Source organism: Wyeomyia smithii, chromosome 2 (genome assembly GCF_029784165.1).
Source record: "Wyeomyia smithii strain HCP4-BCI-WySm-NY-G18 chromosome 2, ASM2978416v1, whole genome shotgun sequence".
Lineage (NCBI taxonomy): Eukaryota > Metazoa > Arthropoda > Insecta > Diptera > Culicidae > Wyeomyia > Wyeomyia smithii.
The window spans coordinates 200,961,590-200,985,483 of record NC_073695.1 but is presented as its reverse complement, the minus strand read 5'-3'; the positions used below and the strand labels follow the sequence as shown (position 1 = coordinate 200,985,483).

Below are 23,894 nucleotides of genomic sequence, written 5' to 3'. Positions count from 1 at the left end.
CTGGGAGATCAAAGAGGCATTCATACGAAAAAAAGTTGCTTATTTAACATAATTTCATGATAATTTCTACCATTATTTTTTTTCTTGATATAAAATACACACGAAAAGCCTGCTAGTGTAAAGTTGTTTTTTTAGGACGTTGCAGATGTTTAGTTACCCCGGATTTATCAATTGCCTGCTTTGAGTTTCTGCTCACGTCACGGCTGTACAACTAAAGGAATTAAACATAGCGGTGAGAATATGTAATGTAATTTAATGAATGTTAATGTTATGAAAAAAAAAACCCGGTTTCAAGTGTTCAGATACGCGTTGTATCTATGTTACACTTTCAAAAGGAAAGTCTTGAGGTTGAAACATGATTTCTGGTATGCTTATCATGGATTACCGACACAAAGTCTATAGTTAGAGAAAAGAGAAATTAAGAAGTTTCAAGTTGTTAGTTATTTGAAGTTTATTGAACTATTTCCCAAGAAGAACAGCGTCGTTCCCTGTTCCTGTTTAGAAACTGCTTCATATGCTTCTCTGAACTCAATCATTGAATGTGAACTTGAAGTACGGTTACGGAACGAGGCAAATTTTCTATATTTGAAGAGCAACATTTTATGGAGAAATTATCTGCATTCTAGTAACCACAAAGGATATTTTTTGCCCTTGAACCGGCTTTGGTCCAGGACCGTTGAAAAATTGAATTTCAGCTGCTGTTGTTCTCGAATTTATGGGTCATTCAACACGAATTGTATACCACTTGGACACGACCATTTTAGATTTTGCCTCAAGTTGGGGGAATTATTGGGACCGCCTTCTTTGTTGTAAAATAACGATTTTTTGTCAAAACCTGCTTGTTCTCTTTTTTAAATTTCATTGACGTAGGAAATCCGAAAAACACTGGTAGGTGATTTTTAAAGAAAATAAACCAACAACTCCAGAAAATATGATATTTTTGATTGGAAGTGTTGCCAGATAGATAATTTTTGTATTCAAAAATTAAACTTGCATTTTTTGGCAAATGCAGATGGTTTCATTGAAATTTGCTAGTCTCATCGTGTTCCTCGGAAAAGTTTACGTAAGAAACACTTATCACCCCTAAATAATATGATACAACATTTTCACGAAAATTGTTTCATTTTTTTTTAGTTTTCTTTAATACATTTGGGTTAAAGCTGTTTCTTACGTAAAATAATTCGAGAAATGCGTTGAAACTATTAAATTTAAGAAAAAAATAGCTGAAATTGCCGGAAAATGCTTTTTTTTTAAATACAAAAAACCTATCTGGCAACACTTCCGGCCAAAAATATTTTTCTGATACAGTCATACCTCGATATAAGGAATTTTTTTTTTATTTTCGTTACGTTATATCGAGTTACGTTGTATCGAAGCCCGAAAAAAATTATTTTTTTATTGATGCAAAATTCTTGATGGGTACTAAAAAGTGCGCAAAAACTTATATACCTTCACCTAATGGGGCCATCCACATACCACGTGGACAGATTTTTAACGATGTTGACCCCCCCCCCTTCCCCTCCGTGGACAACTGTCTATATAAATTCTAAAAAAAATTGTATGGACCGTGGACGTTAGCCAAATCCTCCCCCCCCCAAGCTGTCCACGTGGTATGTGGATGGCCCCTAAGTATATATAAACCTGTCTTATGTCCCTTTAAGACGATTTTCATGGACAAACATAACCAGTCACATAACATTGAAAAAATGAATGTCAATTTTACCCCATTTTACGGTACTTATTGGTTTCAAACACCTCCTTGACACGGTCGTAGCCTGTATTTTTGTATACGCGGGAATGAAATGGCATGTTACACTGCTGTGCTTCACACGGCTATAAACAGCGACATCGCTAGATTGGGCAACACTGAACGGGGTGAAGAGCACGTCAGATGTCTTTCCTTTGCGGGCCATTGTTGTTTGGGGCTCGGCATCGAGGGATCGTCATAATGAGGGTACTGTCGAACTATAGGTAATGAGATTACGGTGACAGGGAGGTGGTTTCAAAACTTACTTAAACATTTATTCGGAACATTATACACCCCAAAAATAATTGTTTTACTTTAATTTTGGGAAATTAAAAAAAGTTACGTTATATCGAGGTAAAAGTTACGTTATATCGAGGTTGCCTTATATCGAGGTATGACTGTATATTAGATGTTTTCGTGATACAGTGAATGTAACGGGTGACAGCTGAAATTTTTGATCGTATTAAAAAAAAACAGATTCATTTATCATAAAAATACATTAATTACACTGGTAAACACAGGTTTTGTCCTAGAATTCAAACTTGAAAAAAATGACAGATTATAGCTTTTTAACCATTCCTGTGAATTTTGGTCCCCCTAGCAAGAATAACTTTTTCAGAGATTTGAATTATTTTTTCCGTAAGCCAGCGTAGAAGCGATAACCGGCTGTGCACTTCTGTATACACTAGGGGCTCCAAAATTCTCAGGAATGGGTAAAGAAGCTATAATATTTTTAGAGCAACTATTTTTAACTTTCAGGCAACCTTTTTTTCGCTTTTGTCGACCAACAAAACAACAAAAAAATGAACATTTGAGAAAGTTTCGTAACCGGCTTTTCGACGATGCTTTTTTATAATGCTGAAAGAAAGACGCACGGCCTTCACGTCCACTTTTCGGATGCATCTCTTGATTGTTCCAATCAACTGTTTGCAGTTCGTTGTTCTCCAGTTATTTTTGTACACCAAGGAACTTGAAATCCCAAATAATTCTTTGATTGAATGACACTGAGGCTGATCCGTTGGGTTGCATGTATTAGGGTACAAATGGCTTTGACTGGTTGTTCAAGAACGTATGTGCTTCGTGATGCTTCATCTGGCCGAAACACATACCTTCCATCGGCATGTTGTTTGTGAAGAAAGAGAATCAAAATTTTCTTCGAACATTCGTTCTGGCCAACATGTAGATTGAAAGCAAAACCGGACATGAACCATGATTTAGACAAGAACAACACTTTGGCCGGTTTTCCACAACCTTCCTGGCGAATTATTGTTGAGGTTTGGAGGAGATTATACAAAGTCGAAACCGGAAGACCTTCACTTTTAACCCTGGAAAGATGGTCTGCGTCAATTTGACTCCTTGCTTTCGCCAATTGTTTAAAAGTCGGGAGTTATTTTGACGCATGATTACCCTTTTACCGTGAACTTTTTGCCGTTTACCGTGAGCTTTTTGCCAAAAAAATTTCTGCAGTTGTTTCGACGCTATTTTCAATAGAACTAAGCATGCATAAACAAAACAAAAAAAACTGTCATAAAGAGGAGAGAGAGAGAGAGCTTTCGTATACATACTCTCATTTTTCTTTGAGCGTGTTTGTTGTTGAGAAGAGGGCCTCATAAAAAATCCAAAATTTTCACAATTCGCACTGCGCCAGGAACTACTGTCCGCGACGCCGTGAGTGACTCGAGAAGGCAAGCCAAGCCAGTTGGTATTATTTAGTCTATAGAACCGTTGAAATACATCACGAAAATTATTTAACTGTTTTAAAAGCTTTATAAGTTGTTTTATTCAGCCTTGATGAATTGTCATGCTTAAGTAATAAAAATAGCCAAAATATGGACTGACCCACAATTGTGCTCCGCAGAACGTAACATTATTACAATTATGAGTCACTTTGTTTAATGCACCGGGTAGAATTATTATTTTTGTGATATTTGCAAAATAATAAATAAATGAGTCAAAAAAAATACCATGGCTAACGAAAATTGCTCAGTTTCGTGAAAATATAATAAAATATAATTGACTGAAAATTGAGAAATTTGTGAAAATGATTTTTTTTTTCTAAATTAGAACGATTTAACTGAGAGAAAAACTGATACTAAAGAAAAAAAAAAATATAAACGATAACTAGAAAAGGCATTGAATCCTTAGTCCAAGGATTCTGTTGATGGAGTCGCTAATCGATAACAACAGAAAGCCAAGGCAAGGCAGTAACTGAAGAATTATTGCTGATTTCTGAAAAACCATCCATATTTTGTTTCTCTTCTTTAATCAATTCGCATTTCATATCTCCTCCACATGTTACAATAGCCAACCATTCTTATTCACGTTTTGTCACAATTTTAATTGGATTGAGAAAGATTGAAACATGAATTTAATTGCTATCAAATTTAAATTAAATTGCTTTTTAAACGTAAAAAAGTTGTCATTTATTTTATCTCAAGCAAATCTTAAGCAAAAAAAATGGATCGTAGAACTATGAATGATGAAAGTATCATAAATAGTTCTGAATTGAACTCTGTGGTGTAGCTATGTGTCTTTTTTATTTTTTTGTTTATGAGTTAAAATGTGATGTTACGCACAAGCTAACTCCCCCACTTCCATATGTCACAATAATCGAAACACCTCCCCCCCAAACGCGTGACCATATCAATGAAGGGTCTCTAATATGCGTTATCCGAGTTGAAATGATATTACGCGGTACCTATGCTATATTAGAAATCTCGCTCGCTTTCAAATTTTTAAAATTTGATGAGCTTTGCGTCGTTTATGACGTAACTGGCGTGTAATAACATTCCATTTACTATAACCAATGTTTAAAAAATCTCATTTCGTGAGAGCCGCAATGAGGCTAATTTTAGTTTAGTAGATCTTAGTAGAGCCGTCTTTGTCATGAGGATTAAATTACGGAACTAGGCACATACAGAGCCGGATTTGGGACACGGAGCAGACATTTTCGTGGAACTTTTTTTCCTTAGAACTTCTACAGATAAGATTAGGGTTACCATTTCGTCGGAGTTAGAAATCAGGACAATTTTTTTCCAGCAAAAATTTGATCCTAGCTATTGTTATTTTTTGAGGTATCAATAAATAAAACACGTAATTTGAGATTTGCGCTTCAAAATACGCCAAAAGACTCATATTTAACGTATTTCTCGAACGATTCAATTTTGCAACTTTGATTTATCAGGCGTTAGTAGATACCCTAAAAAAGGGAACACTAGTAAACTGTTTGAAATAAGCTTAACAATTGTCAAAAAACATTTAAAAATTTCAACGACTAGCAATTTCTCTCGTCAAGATTCAACCAAAGAAAAAAATCGTTCAAAATAAGTTCGTTTCTTGCCGGAGTCAAGATGATAGTACTGAACAGTAGAGATGGTCGGGTACGGGTATTTTTACCCGATACCCGTACCCGACGGGTTCGGGTCGGGTTTCGGGCAACGCCAAAAAATATTTTTCGGGTTCGGGTCGGGTACGGGTAATTTAAAAACCAAGGCTTCGGGTTCGGGTTGGGTACGGGTTTGAAAAATTCTCAACTCGTCGGGTACGGGTCGGGTACGGGTAACTCGATTTCCGTGCATAATGAGAATTTAATTATTAATTTGCCAAGCCTCGGTGTTTTAGCATAGTTTTGGTCTCGGAGGGAGAAACGGATACGAGCTGTGGGAGTGTCAAATGAACCAGAATGAGCTGTCAATTTGAACCAGTAGAAAAAAAGCATCTTTTAGTAGCAGGTATTGTAATAACTTGAAAGTATTGTCTTACTTGAAAAAATATTCAACGCAAGCACTTTTTGTATTTAGTGTGATTATACAAAATATTTTGGTTTATTTTTACGTGAAATAATAAATTTCATAAACTTTCAGTAATAATCCTGCCAGCGCATTTCGGTTATTGAACTTGAGCTTTCTGGATTTACGGTTGAAGCCGGCTTTCTTTTGAAATTTGAGAAATTGCTTAACCAACTTTTGTTTTATGAAGCGACGCTTTTGTAATTATTACTCGGGTATCAAAAAAAAATCGTTTGGTAACAATTTCGAACTATACACTTCATCACGTTTGAATGTTGAATGAATCTTCCAAAAAAATCTATTGATTTTTTATTAATCTCTCGAAAACAAAATAAAAATTTCAACAGTTCATATGAATCATACGTATGCATACAAAATAAATAATTGAAACCCCTGATCAATTTTATTATGAGGTAACTAACAGGAAAAATGGAGCCCGAATTCTCAGTACACAGTTATGAATAGATATTTCGCTGCGTTATAAAATGGTCAAATTTTTCTACAACAGACGAGCGGACGTACTCAGTGACAGATGCTACGCTGGATTCTAGGTGAACCAATACATCGCCTGGAACTCTGGGTTCATTAACATTCGTTCGCATGAACACTCAGTTCTAGCCTTACTCTGGCCATCATCTCGAGAAACCACATATGACAATTAGTGCATGAAATGTGCGAGGTAACCAGGTATTTAAAAAAAATAAAAAATAAATAAATAAAAATCCATCCTAAACGGGTCGGGTACGGGTCGGGTACCGGCAATTTCAGGGCATTTTCCTTTCGGGTACGGATCGGGTACGGGTAGCTGAAAAAAAAATTTTTCGGGTTCGAGTCGGGTACGGGTATTTTAAACAAACCTGACTTCGGGTTCGGGTCGGGTACGGGTTTGAAAATTCTCGATGAGCCGGGTACGGGTCGGGTACGGGTAACAAATTTCCCATATCCGACCATCTCTACTGAACAGTTCGCTTCCTGTTTGAATATCCGATATTATTCAGAAAAATCAGGACAAATGCTAAAATATGAAAAATAAATCAGGACGTTCCAAATGGATCTCAAAATCAGGACATGTCCTGCTAAATCAGGACGGACGGTATCCCTAGATAAGATGATTGCAAAATTTGTGAAATGACTTCACGCTCCGCTAGAAGGTGACGAGCAAAAAAAAAAGGTCTGCATTTTGTCTTCTAATCTGTTATACCTACGAGTGGTGGTTGCATGTGTCTGGCCTAGGATTAGGGGACTCCTCGAGTCGACTGCACGAGGCATTTGCCCACGTTGTCCCCCTTATCTCCGGTCCTGGGCATATGTTTAGAAATACACACGATTCTATGCAAAAAAGGCGTGTAAAAAAACCGTGCAAAAAATCGGGTGCCGTTTTTTTTTTGCACGGGGGATGCTTCCCGTGCAAAAACAAGCGTGTTTAGAAAAACCGTGATATTTCGAGAAACCGTGCAAAAAAGAAGTGTAAAAAACGTGCAAAAAGAAAATCCGGGGTATTGCATTGAATTTGATGAAATTATTTTGAGGACATTTTTTTCAATAGTATCTATGATGAAAAATGATGTTCTGGGACACTGAAAAATTAAAAAAAAAAATGCAAGTATTTTTGACATAATTTTGAGACTTGTCTGGAAGTTTCGAGGTGGTGTTATTTTTTGTTCAAAAGATACACGGTTTCGAAGTTTGTCGCTCGAAAATGCGTTGCGGTTTTAACTTTAAATCTGTTGAACAAAATAAAACACCAACTCGAAACTTGTGATTTTTTTTTCAAATTCTTCAATGCCCCAGAGCAAAAATATGTTCATAAACTGCAACTTTAGTTAAACCAACTGTTGATTTTCACTAACCCCGCGATTGTCCTGTACACTTTTTACGGTTGGCTGTGAAGTCTGTGTCGAACGAACAAAACGTCAGTTTCCGATGAAATGTAGCGTTTGGGCTTTACTTTAAAACTTTTGAAATCGGATGATGTTCGAGTTTTTTGGGTAAATTTTTTTTAATTGCGTTTTCGTTCGAAGTTTGATAAATAATCGAATAGAGTTTTGGGATCCGTTATATAACAATGAAACTAAAAATAGGCTGCCGCAATAACAAAATTGAAAATCGGAGAATGTTACTTTTCTGCTCATGGCTCATGGTTAATAATTGTCTCGAGGTAACAATTGTCACACTTTTGACTATCATTAGATATGTGAAATTTATTTTAAATTCATTTAATTTAGTTTAATAGATTTATAATAGATAATGGATTTTAATTTAATAAATCATATTGTATGAGCAAGTGGCTCCTTATTATCATTCTTAATTTGAAGGAATCTGTTTTTGAGTGTCAAATATTAGAAGTTGATACAGCATTTCGCAGTTGGACTTATCCTAAATACTGCAGTCTGAGTAAAATAGACCAGTTTTCGATTATGTGCGAAATAACCTGAGCTAGCAATCTTTTTGAAAAAAAAATCTAATAAAGTTTGCGCAATAATATGCGAAATGGAGTTTCAAAATTGTTCGAAAATTAAAAGGTCAAGCAGTACGGAAATTTACGGTTTCATCTTATTGAAATAGAACAAAATGTATGAAATATTTTGCAAAATCAAGAAAAACATTGTCGTTCTATATAAGTGAACAAACGATAAAGAAAATACGTGCAGTGGGTTCCAAATACTGTCAAAATTTTCAAATTCAAATTACATACAGACACAAACGAAGAAACGAAAAAAACGTATGGAAATTTTCCGGAAAAATTTTGATCGTCTACAACAGTGCTAAAATCTTCGTCTAAAGTGATAAATGTAATCTACAAATTTTGAACAACGTAAAATCACTCCAATATCCTATGCAATTTGACGAAACAATACACTAGAAACAAAAACCAAACTCCAATCTTGAACGGAAAAGCAACATCACAGCAGCTAACGTATTACCGGGCATAGTCTTCCGAGTCACTTCCGTCCGCCTCCAGATAGCTGAAGAGAAGCTCAGCTCCTCGTTTCCGATTTACTTTGGCTATCCAGTGGTGGTTGGTTTGCGGATGCTGCTGTTGTTGTTGCAGATGATGCTGCTGTTGCTGCTGCTGCGACTGATGTTGCGGCGGCGGCTGCTGCTGCTGCTGTTGTTGTAATTGTTGCTGTTGTTGCTGGTGGTGGTGGTTGTGGTGTTGAGGGGTGGCCGCCAGTCCAACCCCTCCACCCAACCCGTTTCCCGAGCCAGCACCACCAGTCGTAGACGCCAAATGCTGGTTGATCGTGTCGATCAGGTTGGATGCGTTACTGTTGGTCAGAATGTTTGCGTTCATGCCGCTGCTCGTGCTTGTTGTTATGGCGGTCGTATGGTAAATGTTAGTGTTGCTGGTACCTCTGGTGGTGGTAGAGTTGATGATACGTTGGTGCGGCCGTCATCGATTTCAAGGGGCAGCGTAATTTTTCAAAGAGATTGGGAACCGTTTCTTTAAATTATTAATTTGGTTAGAGGTTGGCAGGAGACACACTCGATCAAAGAAAATAATTTCGAAACAAGGACAGACCTGGAAATTACACCAAGAACGGTAACAAATCAAGGCGGTAGCTAAACTACGAAACCAAACAAGTTGCACAGTTCAATTCGAACACGAGTAACATAATAATTATAACCAAAGAATCGGAAAAAATGTGGAAGTGATCTGGGAAAGTACTAGCAACTACTAGAACAGTGCAGCGACAAAAATCTGCTCACCCGAACGAGTTCCCACTCGTGTTTCCATGCAGATTATTCGGGACGAGTGTATTGCCTAAATTCCGTAAAACGTTCCCCGTTACACTAGCGGAAGTGGCTCCACCCGCGGGGGTGTCGTTCGTACTTCCACCGGTAACTTTCGGAGGCTTAGCGGTCGAATCATTGGGGCTAATATTTTGTACAAATTTTCAACAATTAGAATTCGTTTTTCCTTACGAAGTTAGTAAGCTTAACAAAACAAATCAGGTAGGTACTTACTGGGCTTCCAGCTGGTGTGTGTTCAGTTGTGCTTGATCCTCCGCGAAATAGTTACACTTGTTGCAGGCTTTCTTGTTGTGTACCTTGAAGACGTGCGTCGCGAGGCGTTCCGAGCGTGCCGCCTTGTAGTCGCACAGCATGCAGACAAACGGTTTCGTGTGGGTGTTTAGGTGGCGTTTGAGGCCCCAGTTGTCGGCACCTGTTGAAGTGTTCAGAAGAGACAGAAAAAATATTCTGTTAGTTTCTATTATTGTCTTCGATAAGTAAGTCCAAGTAGGCTACCGAAGTGTAAGAGTTCTGTTTAGCGATATTTTAAATGTCACTCATCTAAAGATGGAATTCCGATCAAAAAATTTTTGAAATCCTACTAACAAAAGAAATTTCTTTTTGGTTAGTTTTCAAAAATGTTATTTAAATTATTTTCATTAAGAAAATATACTTCACAGAATGGATGCCGAACGTGATCTGTCAAAATTTCTGTACCAACTATCGCGAGAAATTGTGACGTCCCGTGACTACTCGGATTGTAACATAAATAAAATTTGCAGCAAATATTATGAACATTCAAACTATCCAGATAAGGAACGATTGCGCAAGCTTGTTGCAGATCTGAAACGAAAGCTGCAAATTTACCAACAGGAAACGACATCCGTCTCCCCTTCGACTAGCTTTGATCATGAAACATTATCAACCCACCAATGCAACTGCAATACCAGGGGACAACAAACTTCCTTCGCGGTGCATCAAGAAAATGAATCGTTTTCGGTAAAATGTGTGGGAACGCAATCAGTTCCGTTTATCCCACGACTAATGGTTACAGATGAAACCCATTATCAAGCTAAATCGGCTCACTCCTTTCCAAGTAGAAATTCCCATAACACTGTTGCCAGCTGCCCAAGCAACGCTTGTGAATTGTCAAAACACCAGGAGACTCCACGATCATCGCAAGAATCTGAAACTCTCATAGAGCAGATTTTGCTAAAGCATTCGGGTATAAACGACACTTCTAGTGAAGTTTTGATGCGTATGGCAGCTAGTGATCGTGTTCTCTACGACAACTGCAACAAGGGCCAGTGTCCACTTCATGGGCACGACAAATTTGCGAGCAACGTGGCTGGTCCCAGCTCATCTTGTGCCAATGGTGGAGCTCGTACCCAGCGCAAGACAACTTGCAACTGTCCTTTAAAGCAGTGTAAGCATTTTGACAAAAGAAATACGGCCTGTGGCGCTGGAGGGATTGGGTGCAGTGCGTGCGCAAGTGATGCACCAACTCTGAAGCAGGAACCGATTGAACGGAATTCATCACGTGTTGGCTGCTGCGGTAAGAAGCGCAAGAAGAAACCATCCTGTACTCGTAATCCCCAGTGTAAGGGGAAAAAATAGAAGTGTGAATTTGATTTGCGTTACTCATACAGAGATAAAGTAAATGTTGTCATGAACTGATCAATGCAATGCTCTTGAAACAATAGCCTAATATTCTAGAATACTCACCGGACCACGGACAGTAGCAGCAGGTGAAACGTTTCTCGCTCTTGCCTTTTTTGGCGAACGGTTTTTCATCAACCATGTTGTTGTTGTTGTTGGTGGTGCTGCTGCTGTTGATGTTGTTGTTCATACTGTTATTGTTGTTCGTAACGATGGCACTTCCTTTCTCCTGCTTAATGGCAACTATCGGGGGAGCCACGATTATTTGTGCCGTTTGTTGAGGTTGTTGTTGGTGTTGCAGTGTTGCTGGTGCTTGCTGCTGCTGGTTTTGAAGTTGTGTGACATGATTTAGAGCGCCGTTCAGTGTCGTGATGGTGTGATTAATTGTAGAGGTATTAACGGTGGAATGTTCAATGGTCACATGGTGAGATGGAATAGTAATCTGTGTTGGGAAAGCAGCCTGCGGAATGTTCAGTGTGTTGGCTTGAATGGTTTGTGGCTGAGAAACCACGGGAGCGGGAGTAGGGGCGGAGACCGTTGCAACATTGCTATTGCTACTGGTGGTACCGTTGTTGTAGTAGCTTTTCGTACTAACCGTTCGCCTAGTCTTGGCGATTTCATACTCCATATCGCGATGCATTCTAAGGAAATGTTTTTTCACGTGATCTGCTCGGTTGAATTGCTTGAGACACGCGTAGCAGTGGAATGGTTTCTCCTCTTTGTGAATGTTTTCGTGACGTGTAAATAGATCCCGACGATCAGTCGTATATGGACAAGAAGTACAACTATAGCGTTTGCCGGTGGCTGCTCCGACGGCTGCTGCCGCGGAGAAGTTACTTTTCTTATCCGTCCCAGCTTGGGGAATGTTTAGTGTACTGGTACCGTTTGTAGTGGGAGAAATATCCTGTGGTTCCACTTTGGGTTTTTTGAACGGTTTTTGCAAGAATGATGTCGACGAGGAATGTTTGCCCGTGTTCCAAATTTGGTCACCGGGCTGCTCCTGTGGGGCAGCTTGCTGCTGAGTTTGCTGCCAACGGTCGTCAGATGTGTTGGCAGCTGTAATATCTATAGAAAAGATGAAAATGTTCCCAATCAGTATTCTATCAATAATTTTTTTGCGATAAATTAACAACACCATAGACTATGTATCAAAATTATTCCAAACAAAAGTACAAATCAACGATGGTAGTCCACGAATACTTTTGCCTAACTTATAGATGGTGTTCGATCCTCACTGGGAAAGATGTTATGTTAGGCAAAAAACTTCTGGAACTACCCTCGTAGAATAAGCACAATGTATAGTTCCGATACTTCAATGTATTCTAATTGGGTACCTAGTTCAAACTCACTTGTGCTCGTTTTCGTTGCTGTGCTAACTGGAAAGTTAACCGGGTTTAGTATGGCACCTGGTGGTGGAAAACCATTTTGCATGAGGGCAGCTAGTCCGAACGCCGTCGTTAGGTGATCCTCTGTTTTAAAACTGCCACCCGGCGGTTGCTGCTGTGGTTGTCCTTGTTGACCCGCAACGCCTTGCTGCTGTTGATCACTCACTGTTGTGGTTTCGTAGTCGATTTGTGTTAGACTGCGGTCCGACACAAGAGTGGTGAAAGAACGTTCCCCACCCTCCGGTGCCGCTGGAGCCCCAGAGCCCAGCTGGGCTACCTGTACCACCTGGGTGTTGTGCGGGTAGAGACCATGTGCGGATTCTTCTCCGTATAATTTACGTGTTATTTCTTTGAACATGTCCTCGTACGCCTCAACCCCAGTGGGTTGAGACGTTGGAATTAGCGTGGTCATCGCACGCTTGTTTTTATTTAATGACCAAGCTGGCAGTTATCTGGAAAAGCAAAAAAAGATAATGCTGAATTAATTAGGTACTCTTCAAAGCTTGGAATCAACAACATTTCTAAATAATACGGCTTGTGTACCCACACAAAAAATATTTCATCGTTTGTTGTGGTCCCACTTCCGGTAAAGGTCATTTGCAAGCGTTAATACGAGGCGGAAAACATTATCTTTCTCATTTCATTGGCATGGGGTATTTTCATTCACAACTTTCACAAAACACCCATCCAGCTTGGGGGTTCAGCGTGGAGCTCCTTGCTCATGTACATTATCCCCCAACAAAACATGTCCTATGCCACTGCTAAATAAACACAAAACCCACGTGGAATGCCACCCAACGCCGCCACGTTGAAAGCTCACGCCCCAGCAGCTCGGGAGGTTTCTGCCGATGACAGCTCCATCATCCTCCACCAACAATATCGTCGGCATTATCATCACTATCAGACAGGGCACGGCTTTTGGTGACTGAACGGATGGAGCACTCATACTGTGATGAAAAAATCGCCCTCCCTAGTCAGCAGCGTTAGCGCTAGATTCGGTCGAGTGGCAGGTGGAATGTGAGATATGCAACTATTTTGTCCCTGCACGGTACATGCTACAGGTTTCTATTTGTGGGTGGCTGGTTGCCTGCTTATGTTCTACCGGGTATCCCCAAAGTGCCTGATGTAATGAAAGGGCGTATAAGTGAAACTACGATGCGGAACCAGTTGTAAACAACAGAATTTCGCAAACCGTTTTGTTACAGTGTCCAGTTTGATTTAGATTTAAAGGGAGAGTTTAATCCCTCTGCCTTTTTTTGTTCACACGAGGAGTAGGAGTAGAAGTATGAGTAGTCTTGTAAACTAAGAGCACATATTTTATTCTCGCTATAAATTAGACATTATATCTAAATAAACCTAAATTAATCCACCTAGCGGTCAGACTCAGCCACTCTCATTCAAACTTATTATTTGTAAAAATAGATTTACATGAATGCCTAAATCCAAAAAGGTATATTCACTCTTTGGGTTCTAAAATATTGATGTTGTAATTAAAGTATAAAATATGAAATTTGACGTAATGTTAGTGCTTCAGAAATAGCGAAATATAAGAAATGACTCTTAATTTCGAACAATTTAATCACGAGCGATACCGGGAACGTTCAAATAATACGATACCACATTTAAATCATGTTGAGGCCATATATATTGATCAAAGCAGCTATAGTGTTGAATAGTCTTCGAATTTCTTTTCTTTACAAAACTTTTTAACAGTATATCAAATTTTCATGAAGTTTGTTATTTGTAAGTTTGAGAGATGACTCGTTTGTATGACACTAGTTATGTTCAAATAAGTCGTGTAATACTTGAGATAATAGACTTTCGTTGTTTTACAAATTAAAACATAACGGTTGCTTAAGTTTGATTACAATCAAATGAAAAGGGAACGTATGGGGGAGCCAAACTTTGAAACCACGTGTTCAATCATAATTCATCAGTTAACCCTTAACTATCCCGTTCATTTGAAATCAATATTGTTCAAATCTGTTGTGTAGCACGGTTTGAAAAAAAAAAGTTCTGTTTCGACAGAAAAATCGACTTTAATTGTTTATAATTTTTGTTGTTGTTAATCAATCGCCAAAATCGTGTGTACTTCACTAGACAATCTTATGAAGAAGCTAAAATTTCAAGTCAATCGGTTGTAAACTTTTTAAGTTCTAACATGGTTTTGAGAAAAACGCGTTTAAAGATTCAAAATGCTATAAATCTTAAGAATAAAAAATCTTATAAAAATCTAATAATAAATCTTAAGAATAAAGGCCCTAATAATTTTTCAACCTTCAGTCAGCTATCTCTGGGCCGTAAAGTTGTCCTTCCTGGGCTTTATCTTCTTTTTCTTCCTTTTTTTACCTGATCTAAGGCTGCGCCTACCCTCTTTCGCGGTATCAGACATGCGACACTCAGTGACTTTGACGCGGTTCTGCCGTAATCTCGCAGACTGACGTAAGCGCCAAAGTGTCCGATTTGTGTTTTTTGCGATTACATGATAGAAAACACCAAATCGGACCTATAGGCACCGAAATTTGATCAAACGTGTAAAAAATAGCGTCATTAATTCACGAAAACGAAATGACGTAGCCGCCATTTCTACTCAACGCGACGTAAATCCAACCCAACTATGTTTACGATGCGTTTATTACATTCAACGACCCGAGAACTAATTAAGCAAAATGAACCAAATTTGGCATGTAGAAGTTTTTGGGAACAGGAAATATCTCTATGATGCTACGACACCTCTCTCTTCTCTGCAAGAGAAGGGTTCCGTACAAATGAAACACGTATTTGAAACAATTTTTCCGGAAAACAGCCTAAAATGATCGAAATAATGCCCAGGAGCCAAGAATTGCCCCCAGAAACTATTTTGAATTCTAAAATGGCAACTTCTGGTTTCTGAATAATAGAACAAAATGGCCAAATACCACCTAATATGAGAATTTCCGGAACCAGACAGATACCCAGAGACCAGATATTAAGCCTTTTTGAAAACCAAGATAACGAATTATGGTCTCTGGAGAACATCCCAAAATTATCGAATAATATGGATATTTCCGTAATCGGGATGATGTACAGAAGCCTACAATCGACCCTAGAAAAGACCGTGTTAATCTCCTACCACGGATTCAGCTTAGCGGTGATGATATCGAAAGTAGTTGACAAGTGAGTGTACCTAGGTTAACTGGTGATTGCGGAGAATGACATCAGCAGAGAAATTCGTCGAGGTAATATTGCAAAAAATTGTACCACTTTCATTGGTTCTAAAGACGCTCTGCTCGAATAAAATTGGCCGCGGCACGAAGTTGACCATTTACAAAACATTGATCATACTGTAGCCCTCTAAGGCCACGAAGCTTGGTTTAAAGCGCACTCGTGATTTTCGTACGGAAGAAGTGTGCATGGAAGATGGCAGAGGCCACGAACGCTATTATATTTCTAATTAAATCCATTTCCGAGAACGTATTCTCAAATCGCGACTGTTTGACTGATTATGAAAAAAGAATTTTTGTTAGTGACTTGTCGCATACTACGATGGACGTATGTCAATCGGTTGTAGAAACAGGAAAAATAAAATCGCTGTTTCTACAACAAAATGACGTTGGTAACATAACTTCAGTTAATAAACCTTTTTCCACAAATCATACGTTCGGCAATGTTTTGTGATTATATTAATGCATTATGCACAGATCAAATTGTTGACATTCGTCCTAACACTTATTATACAAACGTTTTTGGAAAAAGCTTCATACTGAAAATTTTACTCGCTGTCGCATACGTCTGCGAGATTACGGCAAAGTTGGCGTCCGATCCCACGCAAAACTCAAACTTATCACTCATATTTAAGTTCTTTTGAGGATAACTCACAGTAAAAAGGATCAAAAAACTCAAACAAAGAACGTACACAACGAGAACGGCTGATCGACTAAACAAATGGAAATTGAGTAAACACGTGCTGTACAGACGCTGTAACGGTCGAAACTTGATGCAGCGACTTCAAACTTGAAACACGATATCGATCATAGGTAACTGCTACTAGTTTACAAAGCCTTGAAATTAAAAACAAAAACAAGCATCGCCAAAATAAACGAAAAATGTTATTTTTGAGCATAAAAGTTGTTCGGTAAAAATGGATTTGAACGAATTTTGAGTTTAGATCAGTACTTGGCGAAGTAGATTTTGGTTCTAGGATAGTTTAAGCATGATTTAAGCCAATAAAGAAAAAATGACGAAATTTTTTTTTGGTAGATATTACCCCTTAAACTATTGTAAATGTTGCGAAGAATTTGTTTCTGGAATAATCAAGGTTTTCGGTTAGACCATACTTGGAAGTACTTTGAATGTTAACTACATAAAAAAGCAAAGCATTGGTGCTACATTCTAATTCGGAACTTGACCTTCTGTTTATTTATACACAGACTTCGCAGCCGACTATTAATTGTACAGGACAATTGCGCGGCTAGCGCAACATCCTACTGACACTATGAGTCTCTCCCGATACGAGACTCGAACCTACGACGACTGGCTTGTTAGGCTAGCATCGTACCTCGAGACCATCTGGGAGATTATGTTAACTACATATTATATTGTCAAAATATTTCTTAGCTTTACTTCTGTTTTGAAATTCCAGCAGCATTGCTCTAAATCATGTTTAAATTGCTTCACTTTTTTGGTAAAGTTTGGTTGGAAAACAGCTGAGCAGAGCGTATCAGCAATATAAGTCATACTAGCTGGTATAAAATAGACTCCAGTGTAGTCCAAAGTATTCTGCCTAATAATTTCTATCCCTACCTTCACGTGGTATCGACAAACAACGACTGATCCGCAACGAACGGGTGAACTATGAAAAGCGGTGTCTGCCAGCTACACCCAAGAGGATAGCTCCGTCGTGGGATGTCTTGGCCAGAGAACTGCCGAAAGCAAATGAAGAGATGACTGCCTTACAAGAGATGCGTTGGCCAAAAAAAAAAACGGAAACGCAATCCTGCGAAAAAATCTGCTTACAGACACCTGAGAAGATAGATAAGATAGTGGCGTTGAATTTGACTGAACCCACTAAAACCCCTTCAGCCTCTAGCCCTTATCTTTCCAGAACAACGGGATTACGTCGGGAAGTGATTTTTTGTTTCATGCACCCTTTTTACTCTTATATCTTCTAGCTAAACAACTAGAGACTGGCAGTTAGCTACCACTGGCGCGTTGGTGGTTGACCCGACACACGTTGTAGTTCCAGGACTATCTGATAGACGCCTGCGGAGGCCGCACGCACCCACGCACATGGGATACATGGGGGACCCCGTGTGCCCGAACCTGTATATGTATCTCCGTACAGGACCTGTGTCAGATGGAAATTCATTTCTCCATAGACCCATCTGGATACCTCCGGAATAAGTCGGTGCGTCTATCTACCCTTCGCGAATTGGATAATTGTTGTTGTCATCTTGTCATCGAGAATGGCCACATTGGGGTGTATTGGGTATTGGGGTACATTGGGGTGCTACCTCGGTCGACTGGGTGACGGAAAGAATAGCATCCAGAGTGCACCTGCCCTTCCGGAAGTCGAACTGATTACTTGCCAGACCGTTTACACCTTCTATTTCACAAATTTGTTGAGGATAATTCTTAAGCACCTTGTCTACAGTGTCCACCATATAGATAGGCCTATATGCCGATGGGTCCCCTGGCGGTTTCCTAGCCTTCGGCAGTAAGACCAATCTCTATCGCTTCCACATCTCCGGGAAGAGGCAGTCATCCAGGCAACTCTGTCGGAAGTAATACTGAACAGCCGGAGGCCAAGTACGTGGAACGTAACGTGGAAAAAGTCTCTTGATGATATGCTTCAGCATCGCTGGTGATCGCTTCGCAGAGGCCTACACACCTTTGGTCTTAGCCATTACGATAATGTAGGCGTTACCCTACGGATTCGTATTGGCAATTGCGCAAAGCCTAGCCCTAAAACTAGCCCTCTTGCTCGTCTTAATTGCACTTTTTAGCGCCTCTTGCAGACCCGAATACTGCACGGCGCTCTAGCCCAAGTTACTAGGCTCTCACGCATTGCATCCTCCGTCTCGCATGGAGGCTCGCAGATTACTGAGTGTGACACAGGCGCGTGAATCACGAGTTGTACTTTGTATACAAACACGCGGATATTGTTAAGCTGATGAAATACGGCAGTTTACAGTGGGCTGGCCACGTAGCCGGTAGCCCGTGGATGAGCGGCCGGAAGATAATGTTAAGCAGAGACCCGGATAGAGACTAGCGACTCCAAGGTAGAGCACGCGTTTGATGTGTGTGACGAAAATGCACGAGCAGCGGGTGCTTGTTAAGTTCGAGTAAATCTTCTTTAAAAAATAAAGAAATCAAACAAAGTAAAAAAAGTTATTCACTAGTGTAGTACGTTGGGGTTGGAGGGGGCGGTCCGCACCGTGTGTTACTCTCAGGAGGTGACACGTATAAGAATAATTTTCATGCGTGTCACCTTCAGGAGAGTGATATCCGCGAGAATAATCATCAATTACACTGATCGACAAAAGCAAAAAAAAAGTTGTCCAACAGCTAAAAAGGCGCCCCAAAAAGACTAGATTTTTTTAACCATTCCTGTAAATTTTGGTGCCCCTAGTACATGCATCTACTAGCTGGTTTTGAGGTACGATGCTGGCCTAACAAGTCAGTCGTCGTAGGTTCGGCTCGGGAAATACTGTTAATGCCAGTAGAATCGTAGCGCTAGCCCCGCAATTGTCCTATACACTTTACAGTTGGCTGCGGAGTCAGTTTATAATAAAACAGAAGGTCGAGCTCCGAATCGGCATTGCTTTACTAGTGAATGCAGGTGTCAAAAGATCGCATAGTATTTGCTCGCCCTGTGTGTTGTTTATTAGTTTGCTTACGGGAAAACTCGTTTGAGTCTTTAAAAAAGTTTATCTTTGCTAGGGGCACCAAAATTCACAGGAAGAGTCAAAAAGCTATAATCTTTCTTTTTCAGTTTGAGCTCTAGGGCAAAACCTGTGTTTACCAGCGTTATCCTGCGTGTCATGCTTAATCGATTGGATGAGTATCATCCTTAATCGAATGGATTATGTTGTTGATGGAAAAAAAACGTGCTAACACTAGTAATTTTGATGATATCATCAGACGATGTTAAACCATGTATTGGTATTGATCTAAATGAAGACTGTTGTTTTCGTAGTGATAAGCTTACTATTTTTATAATCCAGCATTCGAGACCCTACACCCCCATAACTTCCGAAAGTAGCACTCAAAAAAAACCTAAATAGCGAAATGAGAAACTGCAAACATTCCTTTATATTGGAGTCTCAATCGATATTCGTCGACAAATTCAATGACCAAAACAACCAAGAAATCTTAAATTGTCCAAAGTAAATACAAAAACCTAAATTAATCCACCTAGCGGTCAGACTCAGCCTTTCTCATTCAAACTTATTATTTGCAAAAATAGATTTACATGAATGCTTAAATCCAATAAAGGTATATTCACTCTTTGGATTCTAAAATATTGATGTTGTAATTAAAGTATAAAATATGAAATTCGACGTAATGTTAGTGCTTAAGAAATAGCGAAATAAAAGAAATGACTCTTAATTTCGAACAATTTAATCACGAGCGAGAGATGACTGGTTTGTATGACACTAGTTATGTTCAAATAAATCGTGTAATACTTGAGATAATAGACATTCGTTGTTTCACAAATTGAAACATAACGTTGCTTAAGTTTGATTACAATAAAATGAAAATGAAACAGCTTTACTTCTGGTGGAGCCAGTTGCCCGGCGCACAACTTGCTCAGCCAGCCAACCTAACCCGATTTTTGGATGCTCTGATAAATTAGATGTAGAAGACAATTACCGTAGATGTACCATAACCAACTCAGGGCTTTTTAATGCGGATGGCGAGGGTGTTTCCGCCCTTGTCGAAGGCGAGTATCTCTGTGATAACTTAGACTATACAGCAACACAACCTGCACCAAATTTCCAGATAGATGATCCCCGATATGTTCCTGACAGTCAGCAACGGGTAGCATTAACGACACCCTCGTCGAAGGCGAGTATTTTCAAAATAGTATGACCGCACAACATGCTCGGATTGTATCGCACTTCCAGGGAATGGCCAGACACCGCCCGGGTTCTGTTGAGGATGCTCAATCGAAGGAGACAGTTAATCTCTACTTTCAAAATGTACGCGGACTTCGAACAAAGACCGATGAAATACTGTTATCTGTCAGTAGCTGTGAATATGATGCTATTATGTTAGTCGAAACTAATCTCACTGACAGCATCACATCTGAACAACTTTTTGATGATGACTATAAAGTTTACCGTGCTGATCGGAGCTTGATAAACAGTAAAAAAAGATCTGGCGGTGGAGTACTGATCGCTGTCCATCGCAAACACGCTCCATCATGCATTGACAGCGCAGAGGAATATGAAACTATTATTGTTCGAGTCGCTTTGGTGGAGTTGGACTTGTTTCTGGTTGCAGGATACATTCCCCCCGATGTTTGCAATAATGCTGCTTTTGTACAAAGCTAAGATTGATGATAACATCCTTGTTTGTGGTGATTTCAATCAAGCAAATATCGCATGGAAAATGACTGAAGCCTGTGCTGTGGTAACAAACCAAGACGGTGTCAGTAGTGCTAGTGCTGCTTTACTAGATTGCATGGCAACGATGAACTTGCATCAGTATAATATTATCAGCAATCCTTGGGGAAATATTCTCGATCTCGCTTTCTGTAACTTGGAGCAGTGTATCGTTGTTGAAGCAGCTGTTCCTCTCGTCAAAATAGATGCCCCGCACCCACCGCTTGATATAACCCTTAAAGGTATTAGTGGCATTCCGTTATGCTCGTATGACGATACACCTCGATTAGATTTTAAGCGCATTGATTTCAATGCCTTGAAAGTTTTTCTAGCTGCATACAACTGGAACAGTGTGTTTAGTAGGGCTGATGTCGACGATGCCGTATCGAGGTTTGTGGAGGTGCTGCTGCAATGGTTGAATTCAAATGTTCCTGTCCAGCGAAAACCAAGAAAACCGCCGTGGGGGAATCGTTCTTTGCAAGTACTAAAGCGGGAAATGAAAGCATGCCAGCGTCACTATCGCAAAATTCGAACCCCGCTTTCTAGATGCAGTTTTAAGCAAGCAAGTCAACTGTACCGTAGATTGAATACTCGCTTATATAAACAGTACGTTACTAACACGCAAATTAATCTGCGGCGAAACCCAAAGAGTTTTTGGCAGTTTGTTAGAACAAAGCGAAGGAATAATAATGGAATCCCAGCGAAAGTTTTTCTAGATGATAAATCCACTATGGACCCATTGATCAAATGTGAATTGTTTGCTGATCATTTTTCTACTGTTTTCAACACAACTACTGCTACTACTGATGAAGCTGCACTCGCCGCTTCCGATATCCCAATAAACATGATTTCGGCTGACGTTCCTGAGATAACCGAGGAAGCGCTTCTAAAGGCGGCGAAAAGGTTGAAAACCTCCAATGCTCCAGGACCTGATGGTATCCCTGCTGTCGTATTCAAGAAATGCATCAGTGAGCTTGCTAACTTGCTGCACTAGTAAAAATATTTAATTGGTCTTTACGACAAGGCAAATTCCCGGCTCTTTGGAAAAACTCGCATATTGCTCAGATTCATAAAAAAGAAAACAGACAAGATGTTCGTAATTATCGAGGTATAACATCACCAAGCGCCTGCTCCAAATTATTTGAAATGATTCTAAGTGATCACCTGCTGTTTCACACAAAAAGCATCATCTCCAGTGATCAACACGGTTTTTATCCTGGTCGTTCTGTGACAACTAATTTGCTTTGTTTCACTTCAGACTGTATCGCTCATATTGAGAACGGGAAGCAGGTTGATGCTGTATACACAGACTTGAAAGCTGCGTTTGATAAAATTGATCATCGAATATTACTCGAAAAACTCGCTAGAATGGGTGTCTCCGACGACCTGGTTAAATGGTTGCAATCGTACCTAAGTGGTAGAAGCCTGAGTGTCAAACTTGGATCCTGCACATCCCGACGATTCACAAACACCTCCGGCGTTCCTCAAGGGAGTAATCTTGGACCGCTCCTTTTCACTTTGTTCATAAATGATGTCGCATCCCGTCTTGGAAGAGGATGTAAACTGTTCTATGCTGACGATCTAAAGATATTTATGGTCATTGACAAATTTTCCGACTGCCAAAGACTGCAAGATTTGTTGGATATTTTTGAGGATTGGTGTCAAAAAAACCTAATGACTATTAGTGTCCAGAAATGTGCTGTAATTTCATTTCATCGATGTAGTAATCCCATAAAAGCCACTTATACAATCGGACGTACACCTCTTGCTCGTGTCAATGAAATTAACGACCTTGGGGTACTACTTGATGATAAATTGACTTTTGGGCCGCATCGAGCCAATATTATTGACAGTGCAAGTCGTCAGCTAGGATTTCTTATGAAGGTGTCTAAAGATTTCACTAATATCCATTGCCTGATATCGTTATATTCGGCGTAAGATCGATTGTGGAGTCGTCAGCTGTAGTGTGGGCACCATACCAGACAACTTGGATTGATAGGATTGAGAGACTGCAGAAGCGCGAACACCGTTGTAATCTGTTAGGGATTGCTTCTCTGGAACGTAGAAGAAAAATTCAGCAGGCAATGGTTGCTGCCGTACCTCCGTATAATCCGTACCTTCAACAAAACTAGTCAACTGTTCGATTTTGGATGTTCCTCGAATATTTATAAACAGAAACTTCTATCAGCTAGACCTTTTTAATACCTGTTAAATTTAAGTAGTTTTTTTATTCATTAAGACTATAACGTGTCAGATGAATTATAATAAATAATAAATAATAATAAAAGGAAACGTATAGGGCAGCCAAACTTTGAAAGCACGTGTTCAATCATAATTCATCAGTTAACCCGTTCATCTGATAATACTATTGATCAAATCGGTTGTGTACTTTCTGAGATAATGAAGTTTCGTGATTTCCGACAGTTCGATTACAGTAAAATTCAATAGGGTGTTATGAGTCAGCTAGACCTTTCATTTGACACTAATTTCGTGAAAATCGGTTCAGCCATCTCTGAGAAAAGTGAGTGAGTTTATGTATTCTTCGGAACATGTTTCTGTTCATAGCTAGATTTCACATTTTTAAACATAACAGGCAAAGTAAAAATCCGATTGCAAAAAAACAATAGAGTCTTATGGGGTAACTAGACCTTTCATATGACACTGATTTTGTGGAAATCGGTCCAGCCATCTCTGAGAAACATGAGTGAAATTAAACAGCCTTCAGAAGACGTTTCTTTTCATAACTTTTGAACCACATGTTCAATCTATATAAAATTCAAAAATTAAGGGTTTTTCAGATAGCCCGTTCATTTGATACCAATTTTATTGAAATCGGTTGTGTGGTTTCTGAGATATTGATGTTTCGTGATTTTGACATTTTTAAACATAACCTCTAAAATAAAAGTCCAATTACAATGACATTTAATAGGGTCTTATGGGGCAACTAGAACTTTCATTTGCATACAATTTCATTAAAATCGGTCCAGCCATC

At 39.4% G+C, this 23,894-nt stretch overlaps 2 protein-coding genes across 7 annotated transcripts in view; one reads left to right on the top strand and one right to left on the bottom strand.

The window, feature by feature from the left end:
• LOC129722041 (protein charlatan) overlaps positions 1–23,894 on the bottom strand; it is a 73,948-nt gene that overhangs the window by 2,958 nt on the left and 47,096 nt on the right. For 3 of the 6 annotated variants that reach the window (XM_055675234.1, XM_055675235.1, XM_055675236.1), the window contains exons 2-6: positions 12,264–12,766; positions 10,996–11,994; positions 9,505–9,703; positions 9,247–9,414; positions 8,460–8,891 (exon numbers count right to left, since the gene is read on the bottom strand). In XM_055675234.1, coding sequence (XP_055531209.1) covers positions 8,460–8,891; positions 9,247–9,414; positions 9,505–9,703; positions 10,996–11,994; positions 12,264–12,726 — 2,261 coding nt within the window. In that variant the 5' untranslated portion in view covers positions 12,727–12,766. The remainder of the gene's footprint in view (positions 1–8,459; positions 8,892–9,246; positions 9,415–9,504; positions 9,704–10,995; positions 11,995–12,263; positions 12,767–23,894) is intronic. The other 3 variants (XM_055675237.1, XM_055675238.1, XM_055675239.1) reach the window with 3 other exon arrangements.
• LOC129722042 (uncharacterized) lies at positions 9,810–10,939 on the top strand. Its single transcript, XM_055675240.1, has 2 exons — positions 9,810–9,894; positions 9,951–10,939. The coding sequence occupies exon 2, from the start codon at positions 9,952–9,954 to the stop codon at positions 10,885–10,887; it is 936 nt and encodes a 311-aa protein (XP_055531215.1). The 5' UTR covers positions 9,810–9,894; position 9,951; the 3' UTR covers positions 10,888–10,939.